Consider the following 24,714-nt stretch of genomic DNA (forward strand, 5'->3'; position numbering starts at 1 on the left):
AGCTAATCGGGCCTGTCCACCTCGGGCTTCCGAGTGCGCGCCGGGCGGCAGCGCGGCGGAGGGCGCAGGCGAACGTCCGCTCGCGAGGGGGCCGCGCGCTCCCGACGAGGAGGGTCGGCGCGGGTGAGCGGCGCGGGGGCGCGCGGGCGGGTGAGGCGCGGGGGCGCGCGGGCGGGTGAGCGTTCCGGGGGCGCGCGGGTCAGTCCCGGCGGGGGCGCCGAGGACGCCGAGCGAACCCCGCACCTGCTCGGTCGGCTCCGTGACCTCGCCTGGCACTGACAACCTAGCTCGTCGATTGCAAACACCCTCTTTGTTCTCTTTATTGCTCTTCGTGCATTAGAAGTACGGCACACAAATGTTGCACAGTATCCTAATTTGGCTCCTGAATTTAAAAAAAAAATAGGAAATTCTAGAAAGTCTGTGGTGCCTAATACTGAATTTTGAATTCTGATGAATATGCCTCACAATAACCTTAGAGAACCGTAGAGGATTTTGAGTAGAGTGTTTTGAGTAGTTTACTGCCTAAAAAAAAAAACAAAAAAAAACTTAAGACTAAATTTTAAAATGTTTTAAAGGTAACATACAAAAGCCTATAGCAAAGTGACCCAGGCCATGGCTGTCTAAGGAGAGCTCAGGTTCCTTCTCTGCCAAGCTGGACAGGAAGTAAGTGTGTTTGACTAACTTGTTTGCTAAGGCAGAGTTGTCAGGCTTAATGGATATAGATGCTTCCAGCGCGTTTTTTTTTTTTTTTTTTATTCCAGCAGGAATTTATCTTCTCATTCAACTCTGTCCATCAAATGTCTTTGGAACACATGTTATATACATACTTGTGTGGGCAGGTGTCCAGGTTGGCATGTGCAATCAGAGAGGAAGGATGGACTGCTTAGAATGTGCAATGGGGGAGCTGGAGAGCTGGCTTAGCGGTTAAGGCACACCCCTGCAAAGCCAAAGGACCCAGATTCGATTCCCCAAGACCCATGAAAGCCAAATGCACAAGGTGGCACATGCGTCTGGAGTTCATTTGCAGTGGCTGGAGGCCTTGGCATGCCCATTCTCTCTCACAAATAAATAAAATAATAATAATAAAATAGCCAGGCATGGTGGCACGCACCTTTAAGCCCAGCACGAGGGAGGCACAGTGAGTTCGAGGCCACCCTGAGACTACATAGTGAATTCCAGGTCAGCCTAGGTTAGAGTGAGACCCTACCTCAAGAAACAAGTACAAGCCTGGCATGGTGGCACATGCCTTTGAACCCAGCACTCAGGAAACAGAGGTAGGAGAATCGCCATGCGTTTGAGGTTGCCTGAGACAACATAGTGAATTCCAGGTCAGCCTGGGCTAGAGTGAGACCCTACCTCGGAAAAACCCAAAAAAAGTACAATGGGCTCTGCTATTGTGGCACACGCTTTTAATCCCAACACTCAGGAGGCAGAGGTAAGATGATTGTTGTGAGTTCCAGGCCAATTTGAGACTACATGGTGAATTCCAGGTCAGCCTGTGCCAGAGTGGGACCTTACCTCGAAAATCAAAACACACACACACACACACACAAACACATATATACTTTTTTTTTTTTTTGATTTTTCAAGGTAGGGTCTCACGCTGGTCCAGGCTAACCTGGAATTCACTATGTAGTCTCAGGGTGACCTTGAACTCATGGCAGTCCTCCTACCTCTGCCTCCCAAGTGCTAGGATTAAAGGCGTGCGCCGCCACACCTGGCTCAAATAAATTATTGTTTAAAAAATTAAAGAAAAAACAACAGCACACACTGGAGACAGTCAAGGACAAAGGAGAAGGGGAAGGTGATTTCTTGGGGTAGGGGTGAGAAGCCCTGGTGCTCCCGGTACCTGGTTAGGTGTGGTAAATGTATCACACGGCCTGCAGTTGTGGAAGAAGCGTGGGGGATGCTCACTGTTGGGCTCAGCAGTCGCAAAGTCACTGATGGCTTTTCAGACGTTTTTATTTAGAATTTTTTTCACGGTAGGGTCTTGCTCTAGCCCAGGTTGACCTGGAATTCACTCTGTAGTCCCCTACTAGCCTCAAACACCCAGTGATCCTCCTACCTCTGCCTCGTTAGTGCTGAGATTAAAGGTGTGCACCATAGTTGTTTGAGTGAAGAAAAACAGAGAAAAAAGAAAGATTACTAACAATCTGTGATAGGTTCATTCCATGTCCTTTCCTGAGTGAACAAGGAATCAGATATAGTTTCCAGTCCTGGCTACCTGTGTAATTTGGGGCAAGTCCTGTATGCCAGGACTGGAGAAAGAAAACATATTTCTCAATGAAATCCTAAGGACCCATTGTTTCTGGCAGTACTGATAAACTAGCGAATTAGGAACACACTTTGAAAAATGCCCATACAGAAACAAAAGTTTAGCACTCCGAAGAACCAAAAATTCGGGGCTGGGAGGATGGTTCTGTGGTTAAAGTGCTCACTGCATGGCATGAAGACTTAAATTCCGATTCCCAGTTCCCATGTAAAATGCCAGGTGGGGGGGGGGCTCTTTAATCCCAGAGCTGGGGAACTGGAGAAAGAGAACCCCTGGGATTCACTAGTCTAACCTAAGCAGTGATTGCTGGGTTGTTTGTCTCAAAGGAGAAGGTGAAGAGAGGCTGGAGAGATGGCTCGCGGTTAAAGGCACTTGCTTACAAAGCCTAGTAGCCTGAGTTTGATTCCCCAGTGCCCAGTAAAGCCAGATGCTTAAAGTGGCACATGCATCTGGAGTTTACGTTGCAGTGGCTAAAAGGTTTGGCATGCCCATACTCTTTTTGTCTCTCTCAAATAAATAAATAAATAATATATTAAAGAATAAGATGGCTTAGTGGTGAAGGGGCTTGCCTGAAAAACCAAAGGACCCAGGTTTGATTCCCCAGGACCCACATAAGCCAGATGCAAAAGGGGTGCATGCATCTGGAGTTCATTAGCAGAGGCTGGAGGCCCTGGCGTACCCATTCTCTCTCTCTACCTGCCTATTTCTCTCCCTCTTGCTCTCAAATAAATAAGTAAAATAAATTTAAAAAATAAGGTGGAAAGGTTTGATTCCCCAGTACTCACGTAAAGCCAGATGCACAAAATGGCACATGCATCTGGCGTTCATTTGCAGTGGCTGGAGGCCCTGGCATGTCTATTCTCTATCTCTCTGTTACCTGTCTCTCTCTCACTTTCCTTGCAATATAAATAAATAAAAATATTTTTAAAAATAAAAAAATAAGGTGGAAGCCAGGCATGGTGGTGCACACCTTTCATCTCAGCACTTGGGAGGCAGAGGTAGGAGTTTGAGGCCACCCTGAGACTACACAGTGAATTCCAGGTCAGCCTAGGCTAGAGTGAGAGCCTACCACAAAAAAAACAAACATCAACAACAACAAAATAGAGGACTGGAGAGGTGGCTTAATAGATAAGGCATTTGCCTGCAAAGCCAAAGGACCTCAGTTTGATTCCCCAGGACCCATGTAAGGCAGATGCACAAGGTGGCGCATGCACCTGGAGTTCGTTTGCAGTGGTTGGAAGCCCTGGCACACACATTCTCTTCCTCTCTCTCTCTCTCTCTCTCTCTCTCTCTCTCTTTCTCCCTCTCACTCTACCTCTTTCCCTCTCTCAAATAAGTAAATAAAAATAAAATATTTTAAAAACTAGACATACTCAAATTCTTTCTTTTTTTGGTGGGATGGAGAAGTAGGATACCATTGTGTTAAGTTGGGATTAAACACTTGTGCTTAAAAGAGCCTCCTGGGACTGGAGAGATGGCTTAGCAGCTAAACGTTTGATTGTGAAGCCTAAGGACCCTGGTTCGAGGCTCGATTCCCCAGTATCCACATAATCCAGATGCACAAGGTGGCACATGCATCTGGAGTTCGTTTGCAGTGGCTGGAGGACCAGGTGCACCCACTGATATCTTCTCTTCCCCCCCCCCCCACCGCTTCTCTCTCTGTCACTCTCAAACTTAAAAAAAAAAAAGAGCCTCCTGCCTCAGCCTCTTGAGTATCAGAATATAAGCATGTACCACTGTGCCTTGCTTGATATTTAAATTCTAATCATTAACTACTGTAGTTGCCTCAAATATATCAATGGTGTCCCAAATAATCCTGTTCAGTAGTTCTACCTTAATTGACTTTAGACCTCAAATAGGTCCAGGAACATTCAGTGACTCATCCAAGACCACAAGAGGCAAGTGTGGAGTGAGATGTGAGCCCGATTCTGTTCCACATCCTGCTTCTCCTCCAGTCATCAACATCAAGCACATTAAACCGGCCTGGGGAGAAGGCTCAGCAGTTAAAGGCGTCTGCTTGCAAAGGCTGCCGTCCCGGCTTCAAGGCCCCGATGGCCATAAAACCAGATGCACAAAGTGGTGCGGTGTCTGGAGTTTGTTTGCTGTGATAAGAGGCCCTGGTGTACCCATTCTCTACATTTCTCTCTCTCTCTCATAAATAAGTAAAAAATATATTAATACATATATATTTTTTTTTTCCAAAGTAGGGTCTCACTCTAGCTCAGGGTGACTTAGAACTCACTGTAGTTCCAGGCTGGCCTTAAAATCACTGTGATCCTCATCCCTCTCCCTCTCAAGTGCTAGGACTAAAGGCACACGGTACCACACCTGGCTTAGTAAGAATATTTTTAAAAACACATTAGGGGCTGGAGGGATGGTTTAGCAGTTAAGGCACTTACTTGCCTGCAAAGCCAAAGGACCCAGGTTCGACTCCCCAGGACCCACGTTAGCCAGATGCACAAGGGGGCGCACACATCTGGAGTTCGTTTACAGTGGCCGGAGGCCCTGGCGTGCCCATTCTTTCTCTCTCTCCCTCTCCCTCCCTCTCTCTCTCTCTCTCTCTCTCTCTCTCAAATAAATAAATAAAATATATTTTTAAAAAAGGATATCAGGATATATATATTTCCACTCCCCTGAATTTTAAAAATCATTCTTTATGATTTTCTGACTGAACTGAAGCTCCACCCTAGTTTTTTTTTTTTTTTTTTGAGAAAGGAGGGAAATATTTCTAAATCGGCAGCAAAGCCACTGTTTGGAAATGCCCAGTGTCGAAAGCCCATCTCCACTGCACTCGTCCTGGAGGGAGGAGGTGGGTGAGGGTGTGGGGCGCTCGGCAGGCGCCCCACTGTCATCAGGTGGCCGCAGTGTGGTGATCGATCTGGAGGCACTTTTGCTGGAGACATTTTCTTCTGGAAAGAAGGCAGGCTGTGATCCCCAGGGGAGGTGATTATTTCACTTTCTTATCCTAGAGACAGGTATTTCTCCTTGGCCTTTCTCTCTTTCTTTCATCCATCCATCCATTAAATGACTCTTTTTTTGTTGTTTTTTTAAATTTTTTGAGGTAGGGTCTCACTCTAACTCAGGCTGACCTGGAATTCACTATGGAGTCTCAGGGTGGCCTTGAACTCATGGTGATCCTCCTACCTCTGCCTCCCGAGTGCTGAGATTAAAGGCATGCGCCACCACCCCCGGCTTACAAGTCTTTTTTTTTTTTAATTCATTTATTTGAGAGTGACAGAGAGAGAAAGAGGCAGATAGAAAGAGAATGAGCACGCCAGGGCCTCCAGCCACTGCAGACGAACTCCAGACATGTGCGCCTCCTTGTGCACCTGGCTAATGTGGGTCCTGGGGAATCGAGCCTTGAACCAGGGTCCTTAGGCTTCACAGGCAAGCGCTTTGCTGCTAAACCATCTCTCCAGCCACACGTCTTCTTCTTTTTTTTTTTTTTTAATTAACAACTTCCATGATTGTAAACAATATCCCATGGTAATGCCCTTTCTCCCCCCCCCCTCCACTTTTCCCTTTGAAACTCCATTCTCCATCATATCCCCTCCCCCTCTCAATCAGTCTTTTGTTTGTTTGTTTGTTTGTTGTTTTTTGTTTTTGAGGTAGTTTCACTCTAGCTCAGGCTGACCTGAAATTCACTATGGAGTCTCAAGGTGGCCTCGAACTCACAGCGATCCTCTTACCTCTGCCTCCCGAGTGCTGGGATTAAAGGCGTGCACCACCACGCCCGGCCAGTCTTTCTTTTATTTTGATGTCATGATCTTTTCCTCCTATTATGATGGTCTTGTGTACATGGTGTCAGGCACTGTGAGGTTATGGATATCCAGGACATTTTGTGTCTGGGGAGAGCACGTTATAAGGAGTCCTACCCTTCCTTTGTCTCTTATATACTTTCTGCCACCTCTTCCACAATGGACCCTGAACCTTGGAAGGTGTGATAGAGATATTGCAGTGCTGAGCACTCCTGTCACTTCTTCCCAGCACCATGATGCCTTCTGAGTCATCCCAAGGTCACTGCCATCTGAGAAGTAAAGATTCTCTACCAAAAGTGAGAGTAACATTAATATATGGGTATGAACATTAAAAGTGCTTACTGGGCAGTTTGATAAGCATAGTATATACATTTAGCCAGACAGCAGCAGACGTTACACCCCTAGGGCTTATGACTACCCCGTATTAAGTTTTCAGTATCAGGGATGTATTCCTTCCCATGAAGCAGGCCTCCAGTCCAATTAGAGGGCAGTTGGTTTCCACCATGACAGACATGCCACTATTGCACCTGTTGGCTCATTTGGCCTGGCTCCTCGAGTCTTTGTTTTTTAATGTTTTATTTTTATTTATTTATTTGAGAGGGAGAAAGAGGCAGAGAAAGAGAGTGAGAGAATGGGCGTACTAGGGCATCCAGAAACTGCAAACAAACTCCAGATGCATGTACCACCTGTGCATCTGTCTTATGTGAGTCCTGGGGAATCAAATCTGGGTCCTCTGGCTTTGCAGGCAAATGCCTTAACTGCTAAGTCATCTCTCCAGCCCCATTAAACAAGTCTTTACTGAGCAAGGATTATGTTTTAGAGTCTAAGTTAGGCCCTAGAATTACAGTTGTGAACTAATCCCGCCAAAGGTGCCTACCTTTTAGAATGTCCACATTACTTGGGGCTGCTTGAAATAGGTTTGGGTGTGGTGAGGGAAAGTGTGCAAGTGATTGACCTAACCTAATGGGGGCTCATAGGAGACCGGAGTCCAAACTCCCCATTTGACTGGCCAGGTTTCAGTTGTATAATCTGAAAAGTAAAATATGGAAGAATAAATTACAAAGTCATAAAGAAAAAACTTAAAGCAGAGAAATGGTCTGATGTACAATATATTATTTGCTACATTTGCCATGCTGTGAAATATATCTAGCCTGTTGATTTGAGCTGTGTACCCTTTGAGCATCATCTTCCCATTTTTTCCCTATCTCATCCTCCAGCCATCACCATTCTACTCTCAGCCCCTGTTTTTCTTTTTGAAGGCTGTGGTGTATGCGTGTGCATGTGTGTGTGTGTGTGTGTGTGTGTGTATACACCATATTTTCTTCATTCATGGCATGGCTATTGTGAGTAGTGTTGCAATGAACAGAGGTTGATTTCAAATCTTTTGGGTAAGTACGTGGAGCTGTTGGATCAGCTGACTGCTTTTTTTTTTTTTTTTTTTTGAGGTAGGGTCTCACTCTCGCCCAGGCTGACCTGGAATTCATTATATGTAGTCTCAGGATGGCCTCAAACTCATGGCAATCCTCCCACCTTTGCTTCCTGAGTCCTGGGATTAAAGAGATTAAAGAGATGGCTTAGCGGTTAAGGTGCTTGCCTGCAAAGCCATAGGACCCAGGCTCACCAGCCTGGGCGAGAGTGAGACCCTGCCCTGAAAAACAGAAAACAAAAAACAGAAACAAACAAACAAACAAAAAGACCCAGGTTCAATTCCCCAGGACCCATGTAAGCCAGATGCACAAGTGGACACATGCATCTGGAGTTTGTTTGCAGTGGCTGGAGGCCCTGGAGCGCCCATTCTCTTCTACCCTCTCTGTCTCTCTTTCTCTCTCTCCCTGCCTATTTCTCTGTCTCTCAAATACATAAATAAAAAAAATAATAAGATTATTAGGGGGAAAAACGGCATGTGCCACCACTCCCAGCAGCTGACTGATTTTTAACTCTTGCTTTTCCTGACCACAGACAGCCTGTTTCTCCCCATGGTAAAGATAGCCTCTGACTAATGAGCAAGGCGGTGAGGTCATCGAGCGAGTCAGAGGTGCAGACCTGGGGAACAGAAGAGGATGACTTGACTGAAGGCGATCTAGGGTATGGCCTTGGAAGAAGACCTGGTGGCATTTATCACGTGGACATGTCGCACTCACTTACATCTAGAAAGAGATCCGATGGAACAAGCTATGGCCCTCTTCCCTTTTCAAGGAAGGGGGAAGAAAGAAATGGAACAATTTCTCAGTCTTCCAGGGATAAGAGCTTGCAAGATACATGCCCTCAAGGATCCAGAATGTTCAGTGACAGCCGGCAAAGCAGCACTGGTAAGAATGCCGAATTTTCTTTCTTTCCTTTTCCTTGTGAATGCTATCAGTGCTATGTATTATCCTTCTTCCATAGAAGCTGTGGCCGTCCTTGATGCACTCATCTCTGGAGATAATGCTGATAGTTCAAAAGTAACTGATATGGGCTAGAGAGATGGCTTAGCAGTTAAGGCTTTTGCCTGCAAAGCCAAAGGACCCAGGTTTGACTCCCCAGGACCCACATAAGCCAGATGCACAAGGGAGCACATGCATTTGGAGTTTGTTTGTAGTGGCTGGAGGCCCTGTTGCACCCATTCTCTCTCTCCTTCTCTCTCTCTCCCTCTTTCTCTGTCAAATAAATAAATATTTTTTTTTAAAAGTAACTGATATTTTCCTTTCCAACTATCATAGGGTTTATGAAGTACAGTAATTATTTTGCACTAATACTGTGTATTGATTTCTTGTGATAGAATTTCTCTTTCTCTCCCTTAGTCAAAAAAATTGGTGCCACTAGGTATAGGCACAGGCCTAGGTTCTGGGGATGTCAGTGAACAAAATAGGCAGTAGTAGTTATAGACTATAGACTACTATGGATGTATCTAGCTGGTCATTGTACCTGGAGAAAGAAATTAAATTCAGGTTTAGTTCCTAGATATTCATATTTCTACATTGATTAAGCTTAAGCTAAACACCAAAATCTTTACTTTTTATCCACCAATATTCACATTTTTCTATACATTTGTGTTTGAATGTAGAAGTTAACATATTAACATAAGCTTCATATTATAGTCATTTTGTATTGTTTTGTTTTATTTTCGAGGTAAGGTCTTGCTCTAGCCCAGGCTGACCTGGAATTTACTCTGTAGTCTCAGGCTGGCCTGGAACTCACAGTGATCCTCCTACCTCTGCCTCCCAAGTGTTAGGACTAAAGGCGTGCGCCACCACACTTGGCTATATTATAGTTCTTTGAAAGTCTTTTTCTCAAAACTATGTGTATTTTCATTTGTGAAATGTTTTTGGCTTATTGTCCATAATTATGGAAGTTGTCAATAAAAAAAGCTGTTTGCCTGTAAAGCCAAAGGACCTTGGTTCCATTCCCCAGGACCCACATAGTCAGATGCACAAGGGGGCGCACGCGTCTGGAGTTCATTTGCAGTGGCTGGAGGCCGTGGCGCGCCCATTCTCTCTATCTCTCTCTCTCTCCTCCACTTTGTCAAAAAAAAAATTGAGGGCTGGAGAGATGGCTTAGCGGTTAAACGCTTGCCTGTGAAGCCTAAGGACCGCGGTTCGATGCTCGGTTCCCCAGGTCCCACGTTAGCCAGATGCACAGGGGGCGCACGCCTCTGGAGTTCGTTTGCAGAGGCTGGAAGCCCTGGCGCGCCCATTCTCTCTCTCTCCCTCTATCTGTCTTTCTCTCTGTGTTTGTCGCTCTCAAATAAATAAATAAAAAAAAAAAATTGAAAAAAATTTAAACACAAAAAAGTAAATAAGTTGTTATAACTTCTCTGGAAAAAAAGAAATGTTTTAGGCTTTCTTCCAAGTAGTGTAGGGATTATCAAGTATAGTAGTTATTTTTATAATTTTTAATATTTTTATCATTAGTTAAAATATTAATTTTTTTTTTTTTTGGTCAGGCGCTACAGCTCATGCTTTTACCCCTGCACTCAGGAGGCAGAAATAGGAGGATAGCTATCAATGCAAGTTCCAGGTCAGCCTCGGTTAGAGTGAGATCCTACCTTGAAAAAAAGGACTTTTTGAAGTTTAAAGAAAAACTGTATTTTCTGTTTTTAAAAATTTTTATTAGCATTTTCCATGATTAAAAAAAAATCCCATGGTAATTCCCTCCCTCCCCCACCGTGTATTTAATATTATAAACAAATGTCTTATATTTAACCAAAGAAAATATTCAAATCTTTCCAACAGATTCTAACTCAGAATTGTCAACTGAACAATTAAAGCAACGTCTTCATGAAACTTTAGAGGTAGGTCCTCTGTGCATGCTAAGCAAACTGCACCCCTCAGCTATACCTCTAGCACCCCTCCTTTCCCCCTTGAGTTCATACTTTTAAAACTTTAATTTAAAAGCTTGGCATGGTGGCGCGCACCTTTAATCCCAGCACTCGGGAGGCAGAGGTAGGAGGATCGCTGTGAGTTTGAGGCCACCCTGAGACTCCAGAGTGAATTCCTGGAGAACCTAATTAGAGTGAAGCCCTACCTCAAAAACAAAACAAAACAAAAACCTTTAATTTATTTATTTGTATACGTGTTGTGTGGGTGAAGTGTGGGTATGCTAAGTTCTCTTGCCACTACACGCATCAGGTTTTATTTAAACCCCAGCCAGTAGGCTTTGCAAAGCAAGCGCCTTTAGCCACTGAGCCATCTCCCCAGCCCCCAAACCAACCAGCCTCCTCTGTCTTTCATGCTTCTTGTCCCATAAAAAGGCCCCTTAGCCGGGCATGGTGGCACACGCCTTTAATCTCAGCACTTGGAAGGCACAGGTAGGAGGATCGCCATGAGTTCGAGGCCAGAGTTAGTTCTGGGTCAACCTGGGCTAGAGTGAGACCCTACCTTGCAAACCCCCCCCCCCAATAAAAAGAAAAGGCCCTGGGTAAACATGCTACCGGTTCTTTGCCCTTACACATGGCCCTTCTGTGTGCTGGGCTTATCAGCATGCTGTCAATCACTCCTTTCCACGGCTTCCCCTCTACATATGGCTTGAGCTACCCTGTATTAATTTAATGTTCTGGAAGTCAGAAGACCAGAGAACTCCCGTGTCAGACTAGAGAGCCCACTTTATCGGCACCACCCTCTGACCAATTGAGCTAATCGGCCGGAAGCCATAGCCTGCTTTAGTGTGAGTGTATTTCTTCTTGTGAAAGGGACATTGTTTGTTAGTTTCCTGGGACAAAATACCACAAGCTAGGGGTTGAAAACAACAGAAATCTACAGTCAGTTTGTAGGCAACAAGTCTGAAAACAAGGTCGTAGAATCCGTGCTTCCTTCCGAAGTTCCAGAGAATCCAGTCTTTGTTTCTGCCTTTCACACATGACCCTTGCCCCCCTTGTCTGTGTCCAAAATGTTCTTCATTGTATAAGGATATCAGTCCTAGGGCATTATCAGACATTATTGTAATTTGATTTGTAGGAAAAAACCCCCACAGGGGGTCCCCACGCTCTGCCCGGATAAGGCGACACCCCAAATCACTCACTCACGAGAAGCGGTCTTGATGCAAACTGCAAGAGGATTTTATTCCAAGCATGCTGGGGCCCACAGTCGTACACCGCACAGGGGTAGAGGACTGCAGAGCCCCGAATGCAGGAATGGGGTAGTTTTTATAGGGTTTCTAACAAAGCCTGTGCCTTAGACCAATCATTTTCTAATATTAGGAGCCCCGCAGGGTGTTAGCCAGTCAGTTGGTGCCACCCCATAGTTTCTAAGCCAATTAGTTTATGACCTTGGTGGTCAGCGTTTGCGCAGGTCCTTGGGTGGGAGTAGCAGAGTGTGGTATCAGTCTCCTGTGACCTTGGAGGTCAGCACTTGTGCAATTCCTTAGGTGGGGGTAGCAGAGTATGGTATCAGCCTCCTATGACCTTGGTGGTCTGAGGCAGGCTGCTACAGCCTATGGTGCGAGTTACTAAGGCTTACAGTGTAGGCTACTAAGGCTTACAGTGTGGGCTATTAAGGCTTATGGTGCAGGCTATTTACAGAAACCAAATAAGTGGTTTACTTTATTACTCATTTCCCATCCTTGAGGGCTATCTCATGCCCTTTTACCTAGTTTTATATTAGGAGTGGGCTCTGATACAATGAGAAGAGGGATTCTTTACTTGCTTCTGACAGAGAGTAAAACCTGGAGTTTGAGGTATGCAGGTGGCCCGCTTAAGCTCCCTTTGGAGCGTGATAGTATTTCTGAGCTTCTGAATTCTTGGGCCTTTCAGATTGTAACCTTTAATCTGAATTTGGCTTAAGGCTGCTGCCTCTGCTCCTTGAGTGCCTGTGTCTCAGTAAGTAAACAGACAGAAAGTCAAAGTTAGGATCGCTTTGCAGAGTGAAGCTGGAAAAATCTCTCTGTCAGTTAGACTCTGCTGAGTTTAATTTGCCTAACAAGTTTCTCATTTCTTTCTTTTTTTTTAAATTTTATTTTTATTCATTTATTACAGACAGAAAGAGTGAGAGAGTGAGAATGGGTGTGCCAGGGCCTCTATAGCCACTGCAAATGACCTCCAGCTACATGTGCCACCATGTGCATCTGGCTTATGTGGGACCTGGAGAATCAAACCTGGGTCCTTAGGATTTGCAGGCATGAGCGTTAACTGCCAAACCATGTCTTCAGCCCCCTTTTATGGGCTTTTGTTTTTTCGAGGTAGGGTCTTGCTCTAGCCCAGGCTGACCTGGATGGAATTCACTATGTACTCTCAGTGTGGCCTCGAACTCATGGCAATCCTCCTACCTCTGCCTCTGAGTGCTGGGATGAAAGGTGTGTGCCACCACGCCTGACTCTCATTTTTTTTTAAATTTTTTTTTAAATTTGAGAGCAACAGACACAGAGAGAAAGACAGATAGAGGGAGAGAGAGAGAATGGGCGCGCCAGGGCTTCCAGCCTCTGCAAACGAACTCCAGACGCGTGCGCCCCCTTGTGCATCTGGCTAACATGGGACCTGGGGAACCGAGCCTCGAACCGGGGTCCTTAGGCTTCACAGGCAAGCGCTTATCCGCTAAGCCATCTCTCCAGCCCTCTCATTTTTTTAAAAAAGCCATTCATATATTTATTCTTTGTAGGGAGCACATCATTACAAAGTTAACTGCCTCGCTTTGCTCCTTTTTAGTCTTGTGGACTGGAGAGATGGTTCAGCCGGTAAGGCACTTGTATGCAAAGCCTAATGATTGGGGTTCTATTCCCCAGTGCCCACATGAAGCCTGATGCACAAAGTGGCGCATACCTCTGGAGTTCATTTGCCCATTTTCTCCAACTCTCTTCTCTCTCTGCTTGCAAACAAATACGTTTTGCATCTATTGTACATTCCGTGTACCCGCCACACCAGCAGCAGCCCGGCCTCATTTTTGTTTTTCTGATCTGTTAAGATCTTCTGTCCTATTCGGGTCGAGTTCACTAGGAAATACTTGAGCATAATTCGGGGGAGAGCAAGCCAAACTGCAGTCGCTCCCGCAGTGGCACAGATGTCCACATGCTCATGTTCTGCACCTGAAGACTTTTCATATCCTTTCGTCATGTGGCCCCAGTGGGTAAAAACAGAAGATGTAGGCTCTTAGTTACAACTGGCGCTCAATAGCGGGGCTCTCAGCTTCAGTCTGAGTGGTTCACTTAAATGTTCAGAGCAATCTAAAGCTTTATTTGCAGGCATTTTGGGGCAAGGGTAATGTGGACTGCTAGCTAAATAGATGATTTTGGGTTGCAGGAACTCATCATATTTCTTTCCTCAGGAAGTAGAAATTTTAAAAACTGAACTTGAAGCAGCTCAAAGACAACTTGAAGGTAAAGAGGAAGCATTGAGAATTCTTCAAAGCATGGTGAGGATTTACTTTGAAACTCCCATCGTGTACATTCCAGTAAGTTGTATTGTAGTCCCAGCACATGGGAGGCAGAGGCAGGAGGATCGCCTTGAGTTTGAGGCCGCCCTGAGACTCCATAGTGAATTCCAGGTCAGCCTGGGCTAGAGTGAGACCCTACCTCAGAAAACCAAAAAGAAAATATATTTATTTGTTTGTATATATGGGTGTGCCAGGACCTCTTGCTATTGCAAGTGGAACACCAGATACTTGCACCACTTATTATTCATTCATTCATTCATTTGTGTGTGAGAGAGAGAGAGAGAGAGAGAGTGAGTAAGGACATGCCGGGGCCTCCTGCCACTGCAAATGAGCTCCAGATGCATGTGACACTCTGTGCATCGGGCTTTATGTGGGTCCTGGGGAATTGAACCCAGGCTAGCAGACTTCGCAAGCAAGCATCTTTAAATTATGCTAAGTTACCTCTCCAACCCTTGTGCCACTTTTTGAAAATTTTATTTATTTATTAGAGAAAGAAAGAGAGGGAGGGAGTGCCAGGCGTGGTGGCGCACGCCTTTAATCCCAGCACTAAGGAGGCAGAGGTAGGAGGATTGCCCTGAGTTCGAGGCCACCCTGACACTACATAGTGATTTCCAGGTCAGCCTGAGCTAGAGTGAGACCCTACCTCGAAAAATCAAAATAATAATAATAATAATAATAAATTAATTAAAAAATTTTTTAAAAAAAAAGAGAGGGAGGGAGAGAGAATGGGCATGCCAGGGCCTCTAGCCACTGCAAATGAGCCCCAAACACATATGCCACTGTGTGCACCTGGATTATGTGGTTTCTGGGGAAGCTAATTTGGGTCCTTAGGCTTTGCAGGCAGTGCCTTAACTACTAAATTAACTCTCTAGCCCTGTGCTATTTCCCTTTCTTTCTTTCTTTCTCTCCTTCTTTCTTTCTTTCTCTCCTTCCTTCGTCCCTTCCTTCCTTCCTTTCTTTCTTTCTTCTTTTGGTTTTTAAGGTAGGGTCTCATTCTAGTTCAGGCTGACCTGGAATTCACTATGTAGTCTCAGGGTGGCCTTGAACTCACAGTGATCCTACCTCTGCCTCCCGGGTGCTGGGACTAAAGGCGTGCACCACGCCCAGCCCTGTGCTATTTTTTTGAGTCTAGCTTTATGCAGGTGGCATAGATTATTTTTAAAACAACTTTATGATTTTCATATTATCAATTTTATATGCGTTACATATACAGTACAGTTGATTTTTACTAAACTATGACTTATGAAACTGTCACTATAATCTAATTATAAAACATTTCCAATATTGAAAACAAAAACAACAGGGCTGGGGAGATGGCTAAGAGGGTAAAGGTGCTTGCTTGCAAAGTCTGCTGGCTCAGGTTCAATTCTCCAGAACCCACATACATAAAATCAGACATGCATCTAGAGTTCATCTGCAGTAGCAAGAAGCCCTGGCATGCCCATACACATATTCCCCATTCCTGCATGAGTGATAAATACCTAAAACTAAGGGGGAAAAAAGTGGGGGGGGGGCTGGAGGGATGGCTTAGTAGTTGAGACGTTTGCCTGCAAAGCCGAAAGACCCAGGTTCAATTCCCCAGGACCCACATTATCCAGATGCACTAGGGCATGCATGCATATGGAATTCATTTGTAGTGGCTGGAAGTCCTGACATGCCCATTCTCTCTCTCTCTCTCTCTTTCTTTCTCTTCCTTTTTTTCTGTCAAATAAATAAATTAAAAAAAAAAAAAACAGTTGGCTGGGAATATGGTTCAGTGGTTGAAGGCACTTACTTCCAAAGCCTGCCAAGCAGGTGCAGTTCCCTAGTACCCATGTAAAACCAGATCTACAGAGTGCTACATGCAAGTGGAGTTTGATTACAGTGTCAAGAGAACCTGGTATGGCCACTTCCCTGCTCCCCCTCATTCTTCCTCTGCTTGCAAATAAATAAATAAATAAATATGTTTTTTAATGTGAATTTCACTGTATATATTGGAATGATTAGAAATCTAATTTGTATTGGTGCTATTTTTATTTTTCGTAGGCAGTACTTGGCAAAGCCACAAGTCACACCCAGGCAGTTCTTCAAAAAACTATAGAACAAAAGAAATCCTTGGAGAAGGTATTTGCCATTATTAACATTGATTTATTCAGTCCAATCATGTTTTCAATACAGTTTCCTTAAACTCACCATAATCATGGGTTTGTCATTTGTGCAAACCCTCTGCTTCAGTCTTGGGGTTTCCTCTTTGGGAATTTAACAATTTAAAAGACCGTCACAAGCCAGGCTTGGTGTTTCACGCCTTTAATCCCAGCACTCGGGAGGCAGAGGTAGGAGGATCGCCGTGAGTCCAAGGCCACCCTGAGACTCCATAGTGAATCCAGGTCAGCCTGGGCTAGAGTGAGACCCCACCTCGAAAAACCAAATAAAAAAAGACTGTCACATGGGCAAAGTAAGTTTCCTTTATCTCCCTATTCAGCGAAGCAGAAACCTGCCAAATAGTTCTTTTCATTTTTCTTCTCTTTTTACTCTTTTGCTTCTCTGGCAGGGTCTGAGTGTTTTTTGTTTTTAATTTTTTTTTGGTTTATTTTTATTTACTTATTTGAGAGCGACAGACAGAGAAAGAGGCAGAGAGAGAGAGAGAGAGAGAGAGAATGGGTGCGCCAGGGCCTCCAGCCACTGCAGACGAATTCCAGATGCTTACGCCCCCTTGTGCATCTGGCTAACGTGGGACCTGGGGAATGGAGCCTTGAACCAGGGTCCTTAGGCTTCACAGGCAAGCACTTAACCACTAAGCCATCTCTCCAGCCCATGAGTGTTTTTTTTTTTTAATTTTTTTCTTTTTATTTGAGAGCAACAGAGAAAGAGGGGGAGAGAGAGAGAGGATGGGCGCGCCAGGGCTTCCAGCCACTGCAAATGAACTCCGGATGCATGTGCCCCCGTATGCATCTGGCTAACGTGGGTCCTGGGAATCGAGCCTCAAACTGGAGTCCTTAGTCTTCACAGGCAAGTGCTTAACTGCTAACCCATCTCTCCAGCCCCTGTTAATTTTTTTTCTTTATTTATTATTATTTTTTTTTTATGAGAGAGCAAATGAGCAAGAGAGAGAGAATCGGCACACGAGGACAGTTGAACTCCAGACATATGCACCATCCTGCCCGCCTGTGTTACCTTGTGTGTCTGGCTTACATGGGTTCTGGGGAGCCAAACTTGGGTCCTTAGCCTTCACAGACAAGCGCTTTAATCTTTAAGCCATTTATCCAGTCCTCTTTTTTTTTTTTTTTCCCTGAAAACTGACAAATCCCTTTAAAGGACCTGGGTGTCTCTGACCATCTCCTCCTCTCTGCTAGGCAGAATCCTGGATGGTCACTTTCCTGTACCTCATGTGCCCTCTCTTGATGGGGCTGTTTGGGCAAAGACTTCCACCAGTGAATTTTGTTTATGGTGTCTACATGGGTATAAGCATTTACCTTCTGGTCATTGGGATTAAACACCCAACCTGAAGCAGTTTATGGAAGGGAAGGGTTTATTTTGGCTTATGGTTTCAAGGGGGTTTCATTAAGGCAGATAAAGCAGGGCAAGAATAGGCAGCAGGTGTCACATCAGCGGGAGGAAGTTGCAAGAGTGAGTTCACTAGCACTGGTAAAGGGTGACTGGAACATAAAATCTCAAGGTTGGACCAGGCATGGTGGCGCACGTCTGTAATCTCAGCATTTTGGAGGCAGAGGTAGGAGGACAGCCGTGAGTTTGAGGCCACCCTGAGACTACATAGTGAATTCCAGGTCAGCCTGAGCTAGAGTGAGACCCTACCTGAAAACAAAACAAAACAAACAAACAAAAACCTCATGGCCCACTGCCAGTGACATACCTGCTCCAGCAAGGCTCCACCTCCCAAATGCTCCACCAGGAGGGGACTAAGTAGGAGGATTAATCACAAACATTTTAAGCTAACATTTTGTATTCAACCCACCATAATGGGCAAAGGTGGTGTTGATAAGAAATCTTGGTTCAGTATAATAAATTTGGGGAAGGAGTTGAGGTAAGGTCTTACTCTAGCAATCCAATAAATTTTGAGCCCAATTTGAGATGTTTTTCATATTGAGAGCTTTGACAAAAGCTTCTTTGAGTGCTAAGGAAGTGTGTTAGATGTTTTTTACAAATGTCATAGACTCTTCTGAGTAATATTTCTCTTTTTTTTTTTTTTTCTTTTTTTAGTGTTTTTGAGGTAGGGTCTCATTGTAACCTGGGCTGACCTGGAATTCACTTTCACTATGTAGTCTCAGGATGTCCTTGAACTCACAGTGATCCTCCTACCTCTGCCTCCCAAGTGCTGGGATTAAAGGCGTGCACCACCACGCCTGGCTCAATTTCTCCTCTTTAAATCATTTCTGTGAAGTGAGTAAATACTTTATTTCATCTGTTCACAGCATCATAAAATGATTTATATGTGATAATTTTCCATGAAAGCGCTATTTTCTTTCCATAGGAAATAAATACCTTGCAGTGGGAAATAGAATTTGATCAGAGTAGATTTAAAAACATAGAGGAATCTTGGATCCAAAAATATGACAGGTTTGTATGTGATTTTACTGTTTTGGTGCTGGGAATTAAACCCAGGGCTTTGTGCATGCAGCAGAATTATTCTACCTCTGAGCTACATCCCCAGTCCTGATATATTCCTATTCTATAATCTTCCGTTGAAAATCTCTAAAATGCATGTAATTCAAATGCAGTTTAGGCTTTCTTCCTCTTTGAGCTAATTGTAAATAAAAAAAATTTTTTTCTGGTTTTTCACTCCAGTCCAGGCTGTCCTGGAATTCACAGTGTAGTCTCAGGGTGGCCTTGAACTCATGGCAGTCCTCCTACCTCTGCCTCCTGAGTGCTGGGATTAAAGGTGTGTGCCATCACACCCATGCACTGGCCTTCTTTTTTTTTTTTAATTTTTTTTGTTCATTTTTATTTATTTATTTGAGAGTGACAGAGAGAGAGAAAGAGGCAGAGAGAGAGAGAGAGAGAGAGAGAGAGAATGGGCATGCCAGGGCTTCCAGCCACTGCAAACAAAGTCCAGATGCCTGCGCCCCCTTGTGCATCTGGCTAACATGGGTCCTGGGGAACCGAGCCTCGAACCGGGGTCCTTAGGCTTCACAGGCAAGCGCTTAACCACTAAGCCATCTCTCCAGCCCTGCACTGGCCTTCTTAAAAAAAAAAATTATGGGCTGGAGAGATGGCTTAGCAGTTAAGGTGTATGCCTGTGAAGCCTAAGGACCCTGGTTCAATTCTCCGGTTTCCACGTAAGCTAGATGCACATGGTGGCACATATGTCTGGAGTTTGTTTGCAGTGGCTAGAGGCCCTGGTGTGCCCATTCTCACACTCTCCCTCCTTTCTGTCTCTAGTAAATAAATAAATATAAAATCTAAATAAAATTATTCATTTGCAAGGAGAGGGGGAGAGAGAGAGAAAGAGGGAGAATGGGCACAATAAGGCCTCTAGCCACTGCAAAGGAACTACAGATGTGTGTGCCACTTTGTGTATCTGGCTTTATGTGGGTCCTGGGGTATTGAACTCAGGTTGTTAGGCTTTGCAGGCAAGGGCCTTAACTGCTCTCTCTCCAGTCCTGTTTTGATTTTATTTTTAACTATTTTATTTATTTGAAAGAGAGAGGGAGAGAGTGGGTGCGCCAGGGCCTCCAGCCACTGCAAATGAACTGCAGATGCATGTGCCGCCTTGTGCATCTGGCTTATGAGAGTCCTGGAGAACTGAACCGTGATCCTTTGGCTTTGCAGGCAAACACCTTAACCGCTAAGCCATCTCTCCAGCCTCCTGTTATGACTTTTGAGACAAAGTCTCCCTTTGTTGCTCTTGCTGTACTTGAACTGTAGCTTGTGGAGACCCTCCTACCATAGCCTCCCAAATTCCGGAACTACAGATGAGAGCCACCATGCTCAGCTTTTCACTTAATAATTCTATTTATATATTTACAAAAAAACCATTGACTTAGAAAATTATCTGATGTTTCAAGTTACAAGTGGCTTTAGTTTATACCTATTTATTTTTCATAGGTTCTCACTATGTAGCCAGACTAGCCTTGAACTTTTGATCCTCCTGCCTCAGCCTCCCAAGTACTGTTGTTACAGCTTTATGCTATTATGCCTGGCTAGAACCTATTTTTAAATTTTTTTTGTTTATTTGGTTTTTGTTTTTCCAGATAGGGTCTTCCTCTAGACCAGAATGTAGTCTCAGGGTGGCCTCGAACTCATGGAGATCCTCCTATTTCTACCTCCCAAATTCTGGGATTGAAGGCGTGTGCTATCACATCTGGCTCTTTTTTTTTTCCCCATGTTATTTGTTTTCCTCCCCTCCCCTCCCTTTCCCTTCTCTTTTGAGGCAGGGTTTCATTCTAGCCTAGGCTGACGTGGAGCTCACTCTGTAGTCCAAACTGGTCTTGAACTCATGACATTCCTCCTACCTCAGTCTCTCAAGTGCTGGGATAAAAGGCATATACTACTGCCACTGCACTGGGCCTTGAATCTGTTATTTCTTTTTTTTTTTTGGCTTTCTGAGGTAGGGTCTCACTCTGGTTTAGGCTGACCTGGAATTAACTATGTAGTCTCAGGGTGGCCTCAAACTCACGGCAATCCTCCTACCTCTGCCTCCCAAGTGCTTGGATTAAAGACATGCACCATCACACCCGGCTGAATTTGTTATTTCTTAACTGTTCATTTTGAAACAAAGAACAGAAGAATTTCTGTATAACATTTATTGAGAATTGAGAATTCCTGGCTTTTTAATCCTTGACCACATTCTAGAATTCTTTGAAGGAGGAAAATTATATTAAGGCTTTTGTGTTTAACTTATAGAAATAAAAAATACATTTATTCAAAGTTGGGCATGGTGGCACACACTTTTAATCCTAGCATTTGGAAGGCAGAGGTAGGAGGATTGCCATAAGTTCGAGGCCACCCTGAGACTACATAGTGAATTCCAAGTTAGCGTGGGCTAGAGCAAGACCCTACCTTGATAAACCAAAAAATATTTTGCTTTTCATTCAGTGAGAAAGTATTAATGTTGTAGTTAACTTGAGCTTGGTTGTTTCTAGACTAAATTGTGACAACGTAGTCCTCAAAGAGAATCTGAAAGTGAAAACAGAAGAAATTAAAATGCTGAAGTCTGAAAATGCAGGTAAGTAAAGAGTGGTGTTTTGATTATTATTATTTTTTTTTCCTTTTTGTTGGTCTTTGTAAGACAGGGTCTCACTCTAGCCTAGGCTGTCCTGATATTCACTATGTAGTCTCAGGGTGGCCTCAGACTCACGGTGATCCTCCTACCTCTGCCTCCCCAGTGCCATCATGCCCGGCTTAGGTTATTCTTTGAAAATCTAGGGCCAGTGAAATGGCTCAGCAGTTAAGGTCCTTGCATCTTGAGTTTACTTGGAGTGGCATGATGCCCTCGCATGCCCATTGATTCTGTCTCTGCTTGCAAATAAATATTAATAAAAGAAGAAGAAGAAAGAAAAAGGGGGCTGGAGAGATGGCTTAGTGGTTAGGGCACTTGCCTAAGGACCCTGGTTCAAATCTCCAGGACCCAAGTAAGCCAGATGCACAAGGTGGCACATGCGTCTGGAGTTCACTTGCAGTGGTTGGATGCCTTGGCATGCCCATTCTCTTCCTCTCAGTCTCCCTCCTTCTCTCTAATAAATAAATAAAATATGTTTTTAAAAAAGCAAAAATGCTGGAGATATGGCTCAGCAGGTAAGGCATTTGCCTGCAAGGCCTAAGGACCCTGGTTCAGCTCCCCAAGACCCACATAAAGCCAGATGCACATGGTGGCACATGCACCTGAAGTTTGTTTACAGTGACTAGAGGCCCTGGCGCACCAACTCTCTCTCTGCCTCTTTGTCCTCAAATGAGTAAATAATTAAAATAATTAAAAAATAATAATCTAGGGCAGGAGACATGGTTTAGCAGTTAAGATGCTTGCCTGCAAAGCCAAAGGACCTAGGTTCAATTCCCCACAACCCATGTAAGCCAGGTGCACCTGGCGGCTCATGAGTCTGGAGTTCATTTGCAGTGGTTGGAGGCCCTGGCATGCCCATTCTCTCTCTCTCATAAATAAAAAATATTTAAAAAGTAAATATTAAAAAAAAGAATTTTATGCTTATCATAAGCATAAGTATATTGAAATCAGTTTTAGCTGGGTATGGTAGTGCACGCCTTTGATGCCAACACTTGGGAGGCAGAGGTAGGAGGATCACTGTGCGTTCAAGGCCACCCTGAGACTACATAGTGAATTCCAGGTCAGCCTGAGCGAGAGTGAGACCCTATCTCAAAAAAAAAAATAAAAACACAGCTGAGCATGGCCATGCATACCTGTAACCCAACATCCACTGGGGAGCAGAGACCCAAGAACTGCCCCAAGCTAGTGAAAACACTACAAGCTTCATGACCATTAAGAGACTCCTGCTGGGCCCAAGAATAGACGGAAGAGCAATGGAGCAGGACACCCACCTTTCCATTCCAGCCACCGCCAGCGAGTGCATCCTGCAACAGGCATGCACAAGGGGTACTGCAAAGGCATATACACATGTATACGCCACGTACCACACACACAAAAAAAGCAACTCAACAGCATTGACACCACTGCGCAGCTACCACCTCAATCTAGTTCCAAAGTATTTCCAGCACTCCGACTGGCCTGTGAAATAACGCGACCTGTGGGGCCCTTTCTAGTGTTGAATCGGAGGTGCTTGGAGGCCCTGGCCGTGCTTGATGTCAAGCAGCAGAAGATGGCCCGGGAGCGCACGGGCCGGGACGCGAGCGGCCTCGCCGAGGTGTCGGGTCTGGAGGTGGGTGTGCGCGTGCGAAAGCCGAGCGTGGAAGGGACCCTGCCTGCTTTCCTCTCCTCTCCTCCGCCGCGGGTCCCAGGGTCACACCACGCTTAGGTGTCGTGACTAAGGTGGGAGAAGCCCAGAGACTTCCCCAAGTCAGCTTCTTCCAACCTCGCTGATCCATGCCCCGAGCCGTGCCCGTCGCTCGCGCACATCAGGGAAGGTGCCGCCCGCTTCCTGCCCCACCTCGTTCCCAGTCGAACAGTCATAGCCGCGGCTGTGTGAGACGTGCCTCGCTTCAGGTGCACAGGGGCTGACAGCAGAAGAGGTTATCTCATCTAATCCCCAGCACAGTACCAAGGGCTTCAAAGCAGGTGCTAGATCGGTTCGGTTATTTCCCAAGGTGACAAGACTGATGTCCCGTCACTGGCTTGCAGTGTGGGACTTTGGATAATAAGGGACACAGGGTCTTGGAGTGTATCAACTGAGGACTAAGCATGCTCGCATGCTCTCTCACTGACAGAAAGAACTTCAACCTAAGAACTCTTTTTAAATTTTTTTTTTTAATTTTTATTTAGTTGAGAACAACAGAGACAGAGAGAAAGAGGCAGAGAGAGAGAATGGGTGCGCCAGGGCTTCCAGCCACTGCAAACGAACTCCAGATGCATGCACCCCCTTGTGCATCTGGCTAACGTGGGTCCTGGGGAATCGAGCCTCGAACCGGGGTCCTTAGGCTTCACAGGCAAGCACTTAACCGCTAAGCCATCTCTCCAGCCCCTCAACCTAAGACTCTTAGTAAAAGAGACTACGACTTTGTCCTCAGCAAGTGCCACACGTGGTTCTAAGTGGTTTACATAGATTGACACATTTAATACATAGGGCCCAAAAGGTGGAAATAAGGCCTCGCTTTAGCCCAACTTTACTTGGCACTCACCCTGTCATCCTGGCTGGCCTCAAGTTTACAGCAATCCTCCTACCTCAGCTTCTTGTGTGCTAGGACTAAAGGTGTGTGCCAACATGCCTAGCTCAAGTGGGTAATAATTCAATTTTCATTTTTCTGAGATATGGTCTCTCTCTAGCTCAGGCTGACCTGAAATTCACTATGGAGTCTCAGGGTAGGTGTGGTAGGGCACGCCTTTAATCTCACCACTCAGGAGGCAGAAGTAGGAGGATCACTGTGAGTTCGAGGCCATACTGAGGGCACATAGTTAATTCCAGATCAGCCTGGGCTAGAGCGAGGCCCTACCTTGGGAAAAAAAAGAAGAAGAAGATGGAATTCTTTGAAGTTTTCATTGCAAATATTGACATTCTCATTTGTGGTTAATCTCACTTGGATCTTGAAACCCTTGTCTCAGTTTTTTTTTGTGTGTGTGTGGTTTTTTTTTTTTTTTTTTTTTTTTTGGTTTTTCAAGGTAGGGTCTCATTCTAGCTCAGTCTGACCAGGAATTCACTATGGAGTCTCAGGGTGGCCTCAAACTCATGGCAATCCTCCTACCTCTGTCTCCCGAGTGCTGGGATTAAAGGTGTGCACCACCACAGCCGACCCCCCCTTTTTTTTTTTTTGAGAGAAAGAAAGGCAGACAGAGAAAAATGGGTGCACCAGGGCCTCTAGCAACTGCAATCGAAACCCAGACGCACGCGCCACTTTGTGCATCTGGCTTACGTGGGCCCTGAACAATATGAACCTGGGACCTTAGGCTTCGTGGGCAAGCACCTTAACCACTGAGCCGTCAATCCAGCCCTCAACTTTATATACATATCTCCTTCCCTTTCCACTTACTTTGGCTTGGAATCTTGAATGATAATGTGCGTGGTGGGCAGGTGCCCTGTGCCTGTGTGCAGCTGGGGCAACGTTACCTACTGCCAGAGGCAATCCTCTTGGGTTTCCAGCTCGCAGTCCTTGGAGCCTGCCTGTGTCGTGGTCCCGGAGGGAATCCCTGTTCGTGTGCCAGGATGGCGGCATCCGCTCGGAAGCTGGTTCTTCAACTCAAGCACGAGGTACCTGTCACGCGATCATGGCAGCAGAAGCTTTGTTCCGT

At 45.2% G+C, this 24,714-nt stretch overlaps 1 protein-coding gene across 1 annotated transcript in view; it reads left to right on the forward strand.

Moving 5' to 3' along the window:
* The first annotated feature begins 75 nt into the window (after nt 1–75).
* Ccdc125 (coiled-coil domain containing 125) overlaps nt 76–24,714 on the forward strand; it is a 31,603-nt gene continuing 6,964 nt past the window's right edge. The window contains exons 1-9 of the mRNA XM_045134147.1: nt 76–123; nt 7,990–8,339; nt 10,242–10,300; nt 13,761–13,847; nt 15,894–15,971; nt 18,337–18,422; nt 20,948–21,030; nt 22,578–22,693; nt 24,566–24,673. Of these exons, the coding sequence (XP_044990082.1) occupies nt 8,030–8,339; nt 10,242–10,300; nt 13,761–13,847; nt 15,894–15,971; nt 18,337–18,422; nt 20,948–21,030; nt 22,578–22,693; nt 24,566–24,673 (927 nt within the window). The 5' untranslated portion in view covers nt 76–123; nt 7,990–8,029. The remainder of the gene's footprint in view (nt 124–7,989; nt 8,340–10,241; nt 10,301–13,760; nt 13,848–15,893; nt 15,972–18,336; nt 18,423–20,947; nt 21,031–22,577; nt 22,694–24,565; nt 24,674–24,714) is intronic.

This window comes from Jaculus jaculus, chromosome 14 (genome assembly GCF_020740685.1).
Source record: "Jaculus jaculus isolate mJacJac1 chromosome 14, mJacJac1.mat.Y.cur, whole genome shotgun sequence".
Classification (NCBI taxonomy): Eukaryota; Metazoa; Chordata; class Mammalia; order Rodentia; family Dipodidae; genus Jaculus; species Jaculus jaculus.